The sequence below is a fragment of the Octodon degus genome, unplaced genomic scaffold (genome assembly GCF_000260255.1).
Source record: "Octodon degus isolate 3935 unplaced genomic scaffold, OctDeg1.0 scaffold00026, whole genome shotgun sequence".
In the NCBI taxonomy this organism is placed as follows: domain Eukaryota; kingdom Metazoa; phylum Chordata; class Mammalia; order Rodentia; family Octodontidae; genus Octodon; species Octodon degus.
Genome location: NW_004524602.1, coordinates 1,538,729 through 1,551,606, shown reverse-complemented (window position 1 = coordinate 1,551,606; position 12,878 = coordinate 1,538,729). Strand labels below are relative to the sequence as shown.

Sequence of the window (12,878 nt, the reverse complement as noted above, 5' to 3'; positions counted from 1 at the left end):
GGGGACTCAGGTCAACAATTTCTGACATTGCCAGTGAAACAGAAGACCCAATACTATTATGGGCGACTGGACTCTTTTAGAATATTTTGCTGAGTTAACACACCTATGATATTCAAATAACGGAACTTAACAAAAAAAAGGGGATACAGATGAATGTCCATTTTGTATCTGTGTATTCTAAATGGTTAGGATAGATACATAGTTACATTCTCTTAATGAATAGAGGGATTTGTTCTAATGGTGTTTGTAAATAGGATATCAAGTCCACATCTTGTACAGCAATTAACCACTAGGAAGAATGTATGCAATGTGTTAATTATTGAAATTGTCCTACCAATTTGTTTTGAAAGTGTCTCATTGCTATTTGTTTCTCAATAAAATCATGGAAAAAAAATAAAGTGTACCTCAATTCTCCATAACTCCATGACCCTTTAGAGTTAAGAGTCCCTATGCCATGGTACCCATTATAGTATATTCTGGACTATGCATCTTCTGTGACTTTTCACTGGTAATGTGGTAACTTTCATGGTATAGGGAAAAATTGAGGCTTGATTATATTTTCACTTATTTATTATTTTTACTTATTATATTTCATAACCAAGAGAAATTATTAGTTTGTTTCTCTTTTTTCTCAGTTAATTTAATATACTGTATGTCTCGAATTGGCAGACCAACATCACTTGCATGGGAAGTAAAGAAGATGTCTCCAGGGCGACATGTGATTCCAAGTCCATCAACAGATAGAATAAATGTAACTTCAAACGCTCGAAGAAGCTTAAATTTTGGGTAAGCTGATCTCAGAAAAGCCTATCAAGTCTTGTATTATAGTCAATTATTTTCTGTGATAATATAGTATTATAAAGCATCATCTTTCACATAAAATTATCCATGTATGTTTTGATGTGTTAAGCACAATGCTGGGCAAAGAGCTGTCATCCCCTCAAAAGGGGACACAGTGATACCATATACCAGTTAGCAATCCCAGGGGATATTGAAACACCAAATGAAACTTTTATATTATCCTTATTACCATGTCTTTAATTCCATATATTACATAATATTATATGAAATTCATGATTAGATGAAAGATTTTTTAAAAATTTTTTATTTTTTAATTCATTTATTGAATAGAGGGTCTTACTATGTAGTTCAGACTCCTAGTAATTCTCCTGTCTCAGCCTCCCCAGTGCTGGGATTATAGGCGTGTGCCACCACTTCTGGTTTGGGGCAGTACTCTATGACACATAGGTCCGGGGATTGGACTTGAGTCCTTGTGCTTGCCAGGCAGGCACTTAGACTGCTGAGCTATCTCACCACTCCTAGATGAAGAAAGATTTATGATTCTAATATCCTTTTATTGCTATGGTAGTATTCTCTATTAAAAATCTAGTATGTTTCCTTTCTTATTTAGTTTATTAGCAGTATTTCTTTTACTCTCTAGAGGTTCACCTGGCACAGTGGTTGCTCCGTGTCTGGCTCCTGCAGGTGTCAGCTGGGCTGACAAAGTAAAGGCTCATCATGCAGGTTCTAGTTCTTCAGACACAGCCCCTGCTCAGCTGTGCCCACCCATGGCTGTGCAGAAGGCATCCCGCCGAAATGGTGAGTGACTCTGCAGTAGCCCTTTGCACAGTAAATAGGTGGATGTCGATATTTATAATGTTCACAACTGGTTCTAGTAGAATTATATAATTGCTTTTTTTGGGCATCTTTTCGTGATACAAATTTATGTAAGTTAGAATCATAAAATAAGGGTATAGCTTAGTGGTAGACTGTGTGACATGCACTGGGGCCTAGATTTTGTACCTTGCACCATGAAAATAGCTTGCCAAAACCATAAAATAATTTTGAAAACAGCATAACTGATTTTCAGTGCTGTATCATAGTGAAGATCATTGTGGTTTTTGTTGGTCCTGAATAAACATGGAGAAGAATGATTTTTTTATCAGTTTATTTATACTATTCCTTTGATTTTTTTTTTTTTTTTCTTTTGAACTAGGGATTGAAATCAGGCCCTTGCGCTTGCCAGGGAAGTGCTTATTCTACTGAGCATCTCCCTGGCATCCTTAGAATTTTTTGACTTAAAGTAGAAAAAGCATAGTCTGTTTCATTCGTGAGACAGTATATGTTATAATTTAGACTAATTTATATTTGATTATTATCTTGGTACCACAAAGTAATCTATTTATCTTTACTCACTTGTTTGTTTCTTCGTTTATTTATTATATATACCATTGGGATGATTAAGGAACACAAATAAATAGAAAATGTCTAGTTATGAATGCCTGTCTGGGACATTCTACTTGTAAGAATTTTCTTCATACAACCTTTTTTTTTTTTTATGAGCAGAATATATTTATTGAGAGAAAGAAGCTCCTGTCCAAGAGAGGGACAGGAGGGGGGCCCGAGCGGGTAGTTTCCCCTTTTTTAAACTTTACTGTCTCATTGGGTGAGACAGTATTAGCAGGATTTTATTTTATTTTTTATTTTTTGGCAGAACCGGGGATTGGACTCAGGCCCTTGTGCTTGCCAGGCAAGCGCTTATTCTACTGAGCTATCCCCCCGGACCCATACAACCTTTTTATACACATGGAGATCCTGTGGAGGCTGGGATGTGGGCATACTGTTAACAGTGAGTCTGTATTATAAGCAAAGCATACTTTAGAAGTTGCCTTCAGTTTTCTCCATTGTCATGGCTCTGTGGATCTTTTTGTTTCAGAAAGAAGTGATTTATTGCAGATGACAGAGAAGTTGTTATCTTTGTATTATGAGTCTGCTCTGTTTTCATTTTACATTTTGGTTTCAGTGAGTTGTGTTGGCTTATTTTGAACCATATTCTTTGCTTTACAAATATAATGCCTTTAGATTCTTCATATAGGCTGATGAGTTATAAACTGGCAATAGGCAGAAGTTCTGTATATGTATATTTATATTTGTTTATATTTGCTTATCTATAAATATAATACATTATATATTTTATATAGATAATATAGTTACATTATATCACATATAATTGTATATTATTATTTGTTCACATTTATTATATTTGTTTTCTGGTGGTATAAAAAATACCAAAGGTTGGGTAGTTTATAAATAAAAGAGGTTTAATTAGCTTGCAGTTTTGGAGCTAGAAATTCAAGATGGTGGCCTTGTCAGTTTGTCCTCTGGTGAGGGCCCTCCCAAAGTAGATGGTATCATCATGACTGTAGTGGGAATAATTATATAGAGAGCCTATATAATTATAGTCAGGCCAGACAGCAGTTCAGGAGTGAGGTTCTCTTTTATAACAGTTCACTCTTTTGTGAACTAACTAGGATCCCAAAATAACTCTCTTTAAATCTCTTACAGGGACAACACTCCTAGTGACCTAAGCTCTTCCCAAAAGGCCCCCCTCCTGAGGTTCCACTATCTTGCACTGCATGTTGAAGACTAGACTTCCAGGATATGTGTATTTTGGGATAAATCATATCCATATCACAGCAAGGTCTTTATCTTAGAGAAAGCTAGGAAAAGTGTGGAACCTCAAAGCTTTAACCTGAGAAAAATATGTTATAAAATAAAAAAGAAAACAAAATCTTACAAGAATCAAAATGCTAGGACATGTCATGGCTTTATTTAAACCAGTACTTTTACATTATTCATGAGTAACCCATTTTGAGACAATATAATAGATCATGATTATATCTGTGCTTAAAACTTTATTAAGGTACTGGAAATTCTGTTTTGGATCACTTTGGTCTTTAGTTTTGGGGTTCTAGTTTGCTGGTATACATAGTGAATTATGGTATAGCTATGGTTTTAACATTTGTAATTATTTACTATAAAATAAAATAATTCAAATTAAAGGTGACTGAGTGACCATATATATTTAATTTGCTGTCCCCCAAATACAGCCAAAATGGTATAGAAAAGGACTTAAAAATTAGACTCAAGAAAAAGGGGAAAAATGTTATGAACAAAGTTTGAAAAACATGGAGAGGAAAAAGACAACTGGTAATTGATAGATTTCAGTGAACTAGCTGAACACTGAGATTAAAAACAAGAGATAAAACTAAAATGCAGTTTAGTTGGCTCCACAAAATCCCTAATTGTTGAAAAATTGGTGGTCGTTGAGGGTAGAGGGAGGAGTGGTACTGTAGATGCTTAGAGAGAACCTTAATTCTTTTATCTGATAGATACCTTCTCCCTAGTATATTTTCTAGAGATGATAAGATTCTATCTGGCTTGAGGAATACAGGTACACTGGGAGTATATTAAAACCAGATTAAGTGAAAGACTATGAAGATGATGTTGTGGTTTCTCCTCCTCAATTTCACCTCTGTCCCTCTTTTTTCACTAGCTAAATCAATAGTACAATAGCCTTAGAGAAAGGAAAATGAAATAAAATAAAGGAACAGATTAGATTAATAAAAAGTTATAGAAGTAAATACTGATATCTATCTCTGCATTAAATGGAAATTGTCTAAATAGTTATAAAAACAAAAAAATATAAGATTGTATTAAGAATAAAGACCAACTGGGACTTCTGGGGAGATGACAGAGTGGTGATCAGCAGAAAAAGAGCCTCTTTGAGATTTGGTGTCCAGGCAATAGAATATAGCAACCTGAGGAAGAGAAAAAATGTCCCCATGATACAGGAAGGATCTGAAATGAGAACTGAAGCCCACAGGGAAGATGAAGAGAGAGACTTCAACAAAGAAGAAGTAGGTGGCAGATGGTGCTTTCTCCCTGAGCCTGGAGTCCCTGTGTTGGGGTGGGGGGATGTGGTTTGAACCTGCAGACACATGGTGAATACTGGTGACCCCAGAAGCCTCCACTGAGAAGTGCACCAGTGAAACAGAGTACTGGACACAGTGGACTGCAATGGCTAGTAAGTTGTTTAGGTTCAGACGTCCCCAGAAGAGAACAGTTGGCTGGGAGCCATCTTGGATAGGGGCCAGCTGTGCTTAGAACTCACAACAGATGCAGGTCGATGCCATCCCACTTCCAGTGTCAGGTGAGGCTGCAGAGTTTAAATTAGCAGGAGGTTCGAGAACGAAGTTCAAGATAGCAGGAGACACTTGGAGTGTTACAAGTTGAACAAATCAGGCTCCAGCCTTACAGCCAGAAACCAGCCTGAACTGCAGTGAAACTGAAGCTCTACTCTGCCATAATGTTCCATCTGGCTTGCCGGGATGAATCAGCTTGAATCTGGATTCCATCTGCCCATGTTGTCTGTCACTGGCAGCAGAGGCACACCTTGAAGTGAATTTTTTTTTCTTCTTTCTTTTCTTATTTTGTTTTTTCTTGGTTGGTTGTTCTTGTTTCTATGTGAGTGTGAATATGGTTTCTCGTTTTGTTGTTGCTTTGTTCTTATTTTTATTTCTTCCTTCTCCTTTTCTTCCTATTTCCCAAATTTTACATAATCCTCCTTTGTCCTCTAGCCTTCCTTTTAGTCTCTTCCTCTTCTATTTCTCCTTTTTCCCTTAATACCTTTAAAATTTTTCTTCACTGAGGGTAAAATCCCTGTATTAAGGGCTTATTTACTGTATATAGTTTTTGGGTTCATTTTTAATTATGTTATATAACCACAAATCTAGTTTATATGGTTAAAGGAGGCAAATTAATAGTTAACCACAGTTTGTCATTTTTTAGGCTTTGTTTGATCCTATTGTTACTGCTGATTGTACTACTTTAGCCAGGGTAGTCAGTTGTTCTTCCTGGAACACCAAGACTGAGATTTCTTAAGGGTCATAAACAGTACTGTAGGCGGGTGCCAAATAACCAGGGGCTGGATTAATCCCCAGTAAATTGAGGAGGCAGGATCTTGCAACACAGTCAATACCCAAAAGCCAGCTTCACTTGGAAAACATTTCTGAGTAGTCATTTCTTAAGCGTTCTAAATACTAGCAATAAAACTAGTCACCATAAATTTATAAGTATCAACCCAGGAATTAAATAAAAATTGAAAATGACAAAACATAAGATGCAACCTCAAATGTGCAGGTCAGCAAAGGCAAACCCAAGGTATATAATAGTCAAGATTCTAGAATTTCAACATTAGAACAGAATATTTAAAGCTGTTAGAGAAAAGAATCATATCATCTATAAAGGAAAGCTCATCAAAATTATGGCATATTTCTCAACATAAACCTTCAAGGTCAAGGAAAGGTTGAAGTGAAGTATGTAAAACCCAAAAGAAAACAAACTGCAATCCAGATTGATGTACCCTATAAAACTATCTTTCAAAATTGATGGAGAAATAAGACTTCCATGACGAAGAACACCTGAGTAAATTTGTCACCACCAAGCGCTCAACATATTTTGAAGGAGCTTCTAAAAAGACATACCAAAGACTACAACTCTATGAACTCCAGCAGAATTAATCTACCAGGCAAGGCAAGCAGTAAAACAGAAGGGAAAGAAAGGGAACCAACAACAGGAAAATAAAATGACAAGGATAAGTCAGTACATATCAACAATATTAACCATTGATGTTCATGGTCTCAACTCACCAATCAAAAGAAACAGACTGACAGAGTGGATCAAGAAGTAAAGTCCAGTGATATGCTGCATACAAGAAATACATTCATTCAAAAAGAAATTCATAGACTGAAAGTCAAAGGATGGAAAACAGTATTTCATGTGACTGGAAAGCAGGATTTGTTACTCTGTTTGCAAAGTGGATTTCAAGCCAAGATTGATTAAGGGAGACAAAAGAAGATCACTATATTCTTGTAAAGGGAACAATCCAAGGGAAAGATGATTACACTTATAACAATCCTAAATATATGCATCAGATACCCATGCTCCCAACTATATAAAGCAAATACTGTTGGACACGAAAGCTTAAATTAAAAGCAATGCAGTTATAATGATGAATTCCAGTACTTCATTACTACAAATAGATCACCTAGACAACCTCCACACACACAATGATATATCAGAACTAAATCAAACTTTTGAACAAATGGACTTATAGAGGCCAGAATATTAGAATACACATTCTTTTTAGCTGCACATGGCATGTGCTCCAAAATACACTACATACTCCCATAATACATGCTGAAGTAAATGCAAAGGAATTCAAATTATCCCATGCATATTATCATATTATCAGACCATAGTGCAATGAAATTAGAAATCAATGGCAAATGAAACTGTAAGAACTTCATAAGCACATGAAAATTAAATAACATTCTCCTTTTAACAACCAGTGGCTCACAGATGAAATTAAAGAAAAATTGGACAGGGGCCAGAGAGATGGCTCAGTAGAATAAGCGCTTCCCTGGCAAGCGCAAGGTCCTGAGTTCAAGCCCCAGTTCTGAAAAAAAAAATCTTAAAATTGGACAGTTTTTGCAATTAAATGATAATGCCAATACAATGTACTGAGATTTATGGGACATAATGAAAGCAGTCCTGTGAAGGAAATTTATAGCAGCAGGTTCCCATATCACAAAAACAGTGAGCTCAAATAAATATACTAATGTTGAATCTAAAGCTTCTAGAAAAAGATGAGCAAGTCAAGCCCCAAACCCATAAAAGGCAGGAAATTACAAAGACCAGAGGAGATATTAATGTAATGGTGACTAAGGAGATAATACAACGAATGAATAAATCCAAGAATTGGTTCTTTGAAAGATTAAAAAATATTACAAACCCTTAGCCAACCTTACCAAAAGGAAAGCAAAGATTTAAAGCCAAGTAATTAGGAATGAAAGGATGAAAGCACAACAGATCCTGCAGATCATCATTACATACTTTGAGAACCTGTGTTTTAATAAAACATGGAAGTGGACAGATTCCTAGATATATATGAAGTGCAAAGCTGAATCAAATGCTAAATAAGCCAGTAAGAGCCAATGAAATTGAAGATGTAATTTAAAAACCTACCAACAAAGAAAAGTCCAGACCCTGATGGATTAACTGCTAAATTCTATAAGAAATATAGAAATCTAGTGCCACTACTTCTCAAACTCTTTAATGAAATTGAAAGGGAAGCAGTACTTCTGTGCTGGTTACTTTTCACTTGTTGCTGAGACAAAATACCTGGTGCCCAAAATTAAGGAAGGAAAGGTTTATTTAGCTCACAGTTTGTGGAGGTTTCAGTCCATAATCATCTGGCTCCAAGGCAGGGTGGCATGGCAAAAGCCATAGTGGTAGTATACAGCAAAAGCTCAAGAGCAGAAAGGGGAAAGCAAGCCTCTCTTCCTCTCATATTGCATGATAGCTCTCTGTCCACCTGATATCTATGCCCTCCTCTTCCACAAGCTCAGGCTGTTCACAAAATGAGGACCCTGGTCCTTTTCTAAGTCTCTTAGTTAAGCTTCTAAACTTCTCACTTATCAAGTTGACATAGTGTATCAACCATTACAATTCTCAAATTCATTCCTGGAATCAAGCATTACCCCGATACCAAAATCAGAGAAAGATCCAACCAAAAGGGGCACTATAGTCCAATCTTCCTAATGAACATAGATGCAAAAATACTCAATAAGATACTGGCAAATAGAATACAGCAAATCAAGAAGATTATGCACCATGACCAAATAGGATTCATCCCAGGGATGCAAGGATTGCTCAGCATATGTAAATCAGTAAATGAAATGTACCATATCAATAGAGTCAAGCAGAGAAACCACATGATCATTTCAATAGATGCAGAAAGAGTGTTTGACTAAGTTCAATACCCGTTCATGTAGAAAACTGAAATAGATGATCATTGTCTCAATCTGATTAAAGCCCTGTATGACAAACCAACAGCCACCCTCATACTAAGTAGTTACAAATGACAGCTTTTATTCTAAAATCCCAGGAACAAGGCAAAGATACCCACTGTCACCAGTTTTATTCACTGTAGTTCTGGGATCATTAGCTAGGGCAATTAGACAAGAGAAGGAAATAAAAAGAATAAAAATAGCAAAGAAAGAAACTAAGTTATTTGCAGATGATATGATACTCTACTTAGAGAACCTCCCAAAATTCCATCAAAATACTTCTAGATTTCATAATGAAATTCAGTAGCATAGCTAGATAGAAAATCAACACTAAAAAATTGACTTCCTATACACAACTGAGAGAATTATTGGGGGAAAAAACACGTTTTGCAATAGCATCAAAAAAGTGAAATACTTAATAATCTAACAAAGGAAGTAAAAGACCTCTACATTGAAAGTTACAGTACTGTGAAAAAGGAAATCAAAGAGGATATTGCAAAATGGAAGGTTATCTCTTATTCTATAGTGGCAGAACCATTATACTGAAAATGGCCATACTTCTAAAACTGTTGTACAGACTTAATACAATTCCAATGAAAATACCAGTAACATATTTCACAAAATTAGATAAAACAATCCTAAAATTCATTTGGAATCAGTAGAGACCTCCAATAGCAAAAGCAATTCTGGGCAACAAAAACAAGACATGGCACATCACAGTGTCTGACTTCAAATTATACTGCAAAACTACTGTGATAGAAACAGCATGGTACTGGTAAAAAAACAACCTAACATTAATGGAACAGATTAGAAGATGCAGAAAGAACTCTAGATATATTCAGCCACCTTATCTTTGAGAAAGGTACCAAACACCTTCACTGGAAGGATAGTCTCTTTAATGGTGTGGAAAAAGCTGGCTTTCCCCATGCTGAAGGTTAAAACCATATCTTTCACTATGCACTAAACTAAAATTGAAATGAATGCAAGATCCATTAAAACAGAAAAACTAAATCTGCTGGAAGATAGGTAGGACTCTTGAAGATATAGGTATAGGCAAAGGTTTTCTGAACAAAACCTGTTACACAGAAACTGTCATGAAGAATCAACAAATGAGATCTCATCAAAAAGCCTTTGGACAAATCAACAGAATAAGGAAATAACTCATAGTGTAACAAGTTTTTGCTAGGTGTTCCTCAAAAGACTAGTATCTAGAATATATAAAGATATGAAAAAAAATCAGACTCCCGAATTTAATAAAAAAAATGGGCATCTGAAATTAATAGAGACTTCTCAGATGAAGAAATAAAAATGGCAGCTAAATGCATGAAAAAATGTTTGTCATCACTGGTCATTCAAGAGATGAAAATTAAAACACTAAATCCAGACTTGTAATCCCAGAATTTTCGAGGCTGGGGAGGATCACTGAGAGTTCAAGGACAGAGTGAACAGCATAGTAAAACCCTTTCTCAAAAACAACTCCCCCACCAAAAAAACCAAACCAAAACAAAACAAAAAAAAACCACCGACCCCCACTGGGTTTTCCATCTCCAGAAAGTATAGCTTTCATCAACCAATAATGCTTGCAGGGATATTGGGGCGGGGGGAACACTTCTTCACTGTTGGTGGGAGTGTAGACTGGTGCAGTCACTGTGGAAATCAGTGTGGAGATTCCTCAAAAAACTAAAACTAGAAATCCCATTTAAGCTAACTCTTTCCCCTTGTTTGTATCTTCCCAAAGGATTTAAAAGGATCACACCACAGTGATCTATGCACATCCACGTGTATAGCAGCACAATTTGTAATAGCCAGATCTTGGAAACAGCCCATATGCCCATCAACTAATGAATGGGTAAAGAAGTGGGGTTTAAAAAAAATAAAAAAATATAGTGGAGTACTACTCTGCCCTAAATAAGGATAAGCTTGAGGTATTTCTAGATAAATGAATGCACCTTGAGGCCATACTCTTAAGTGAAATAAATCAGACACACATTATTCAGATATCACATGGTTCCTCTGCTATGAGAAACTGAAAGTGTAAATAAAGACCAAAATATATAATAGATATTGGGATATGGGAATAAAATGTTCAAATGAGAACAAGGGAGAGTATAGGAGGGAAGGAAGAAAAGGACAGAAAAGAAAAAAAAGGAAAAAATGGAAACAAAGCTTTTTAAAGAGAATTAAGCTGACAGAAGTGGAGGGAAATGGAGAAAAAGACAGCAAGATTTTATACCAGTACAGGTACAAATTCTTTATGATGAATGTTATCACTATGTATATCTAAAATGTACCAAGAAAATATTTTTTTTAAATAAAAAGCCCAACTATATTTTCTGCAAAATATATCTTTAGTATGTGAGTAATCTAAAGTAAACATATTCTAGGCATATGCTATTTAAATCAAAGCTGGTGTTGTGCTAAATATGAGAAAAAATTGACAAAGTAAGCAAGAAACATTTTAAAGGGAGATATGTCTTAATTATTAAATGCTCAGCCTGAACCTTAATGAAACCATATCTCAAAAAGACCAAAAAAATTTGTTAGGTCAGAAAGAATTTATAAAGGATACATTTAATAGAAAGATATAATTTTAAATTTGTATATCTGTATGTATCTGTGCATATTTATATATATTTAAATGTAACTTCAAGGCTTACAAAGAGAAATTTATGGAACTGGAAGGAAAAATTGACAAATCGGTGTTCATTCTGGGAAACTTGAACTAATTAAATAGCCGATTTTGCAAATAGACAAAAGTCAGTAAAGATGCAGAATATCTGAGCATTCTGGTTATACATGTTCAATAGATACTGCACATCCTTTCCTGGTCTTTTTTCATCTTAGGCTTCAGTCTGATATTTTTACTGATAAATGTTCTGATCCCGACCTCCCCCTCCCCCCCCCGCCCACCGAGTAGGAATATCTGCCGTGCTTCTGGGAACCCCCAGGCCCAGTCCTAGCCCAGGTCCGGTGAGTGTGTGGGAGAGCTTCCTGCTAACCTGCGCCAGCAGACCAGTCCCAGCCCAGGCACAGCATGGGCCAGACCCTCTCCCACCCCCTTGGGACGCCCACCAACACTCCGCAGTACCTACCCCACTCCGCCCGCCGAGTAGGAATTTCTGCCGCATTGCGGGAACCCCCAGACCAAGTCCTAGCCCAGACCCAGTGAGTATGAGGGAGAGCTTCCTATCCCCACTAATCTACCTTGCCCCCTCCAGGCACAGCACAGTTCTGGCATACATGCCTGGGGTGTAAGCCTGCAGCTGCAATCCCTGCAGAGAGTGTAGAGGATAGATCCAACCAGCTAGTACAGGAGCAGAACATCTTGCCACAGGGGCACAACAGGTTCACCCTCAAGGGCAGCAGCAGAAAGGAGCTGAGCAGAGCAGCCAAACCCAAGCCAAGCACAGGTGGATAAGTCCAAACTTTGTAGAGCTGCACCTAAACTTCAGTAGTTGCTAAGGTTATAACTACAGCAAAGATCTACAACAAAGGGCACAAGACAGTGCTACACAAAATGACGAGAAGAAACAAAATGCAAACTCAATACCCAAGCCCACCCGTAACAAGTGCAGAGGACCTAACACAGAACAAATTGGAAGTCACAAAGCTGAAAGCAATGAATCAAAGGCTTCTGAAATAAAAAAAACAGCTGCAGAAAGGTATAGAGGACCTCAGATTGAAAATAAAAAAAGAAATCCCTGAATTAATAACATTTGCAGTAAAGAATCAAATGCAGAAACATATAGAGGAAACCCAATACCCAGCCAGAACAAGTACAGAGGACACTAGCTCAGCTCAAATGTATGAATTAATAGTGTCAATAGTAAATAAGCAACAGCAGAAAGTCATAGAGGAACTCAGAGCAGAATTCATTTCTGAAAAAAAAAAAAAACTCTCAGTTTTCATAGCATCTGAAGTAAAGAATCAACTACAGAAACATAGGGAGGGAACCCAATCTGAAAAAAACACTGCAGTAAAAGAATTTATAACTGCTTCTAAAGAAGACATTGATAAAAAAATAGAGGAGATTAGAAAAATGACGGATTCCTTCAATGAGCAATACAGGAAAGAAACAGATCGCATGAAGTAGAGTCAAAGAGATATAAAGGAAATTAAAATCTCAATTACAAGCTTGCAAAACCATTTAAGTGACTGTGAAGACAGAGTTTCAGATCTTGAAGA

General features: G+C 36.5%; 1 protein-coding gene across 3 annotated transcripts in view; it reads left to right on the top strand.

Moving 5' to 3' along the window:
• Positions 1-12,878, top strand: part of Scaper (S-phase cyclin A associated protein in the ER) — a 438,975-nt gene that overhangs the window by 64,449 nt on the left and 361,648 nt on the right. For all 3 annotated transcript variants that reach the window (XM_023712676.1, XM_023712675.1, XM_023712677.1), the window contains 2 exons: positions 670-786; positions 1,442-1,599. In XM_023712676.1, the coding sequence (XP_023568444.1) occupies positions 670-786; positions 1,442-1,599 (275 nt within the window). The remainder of the gene's footprint in view (positions 1-669; positions 787-1,441; positions 1,600-12,878) is intronic.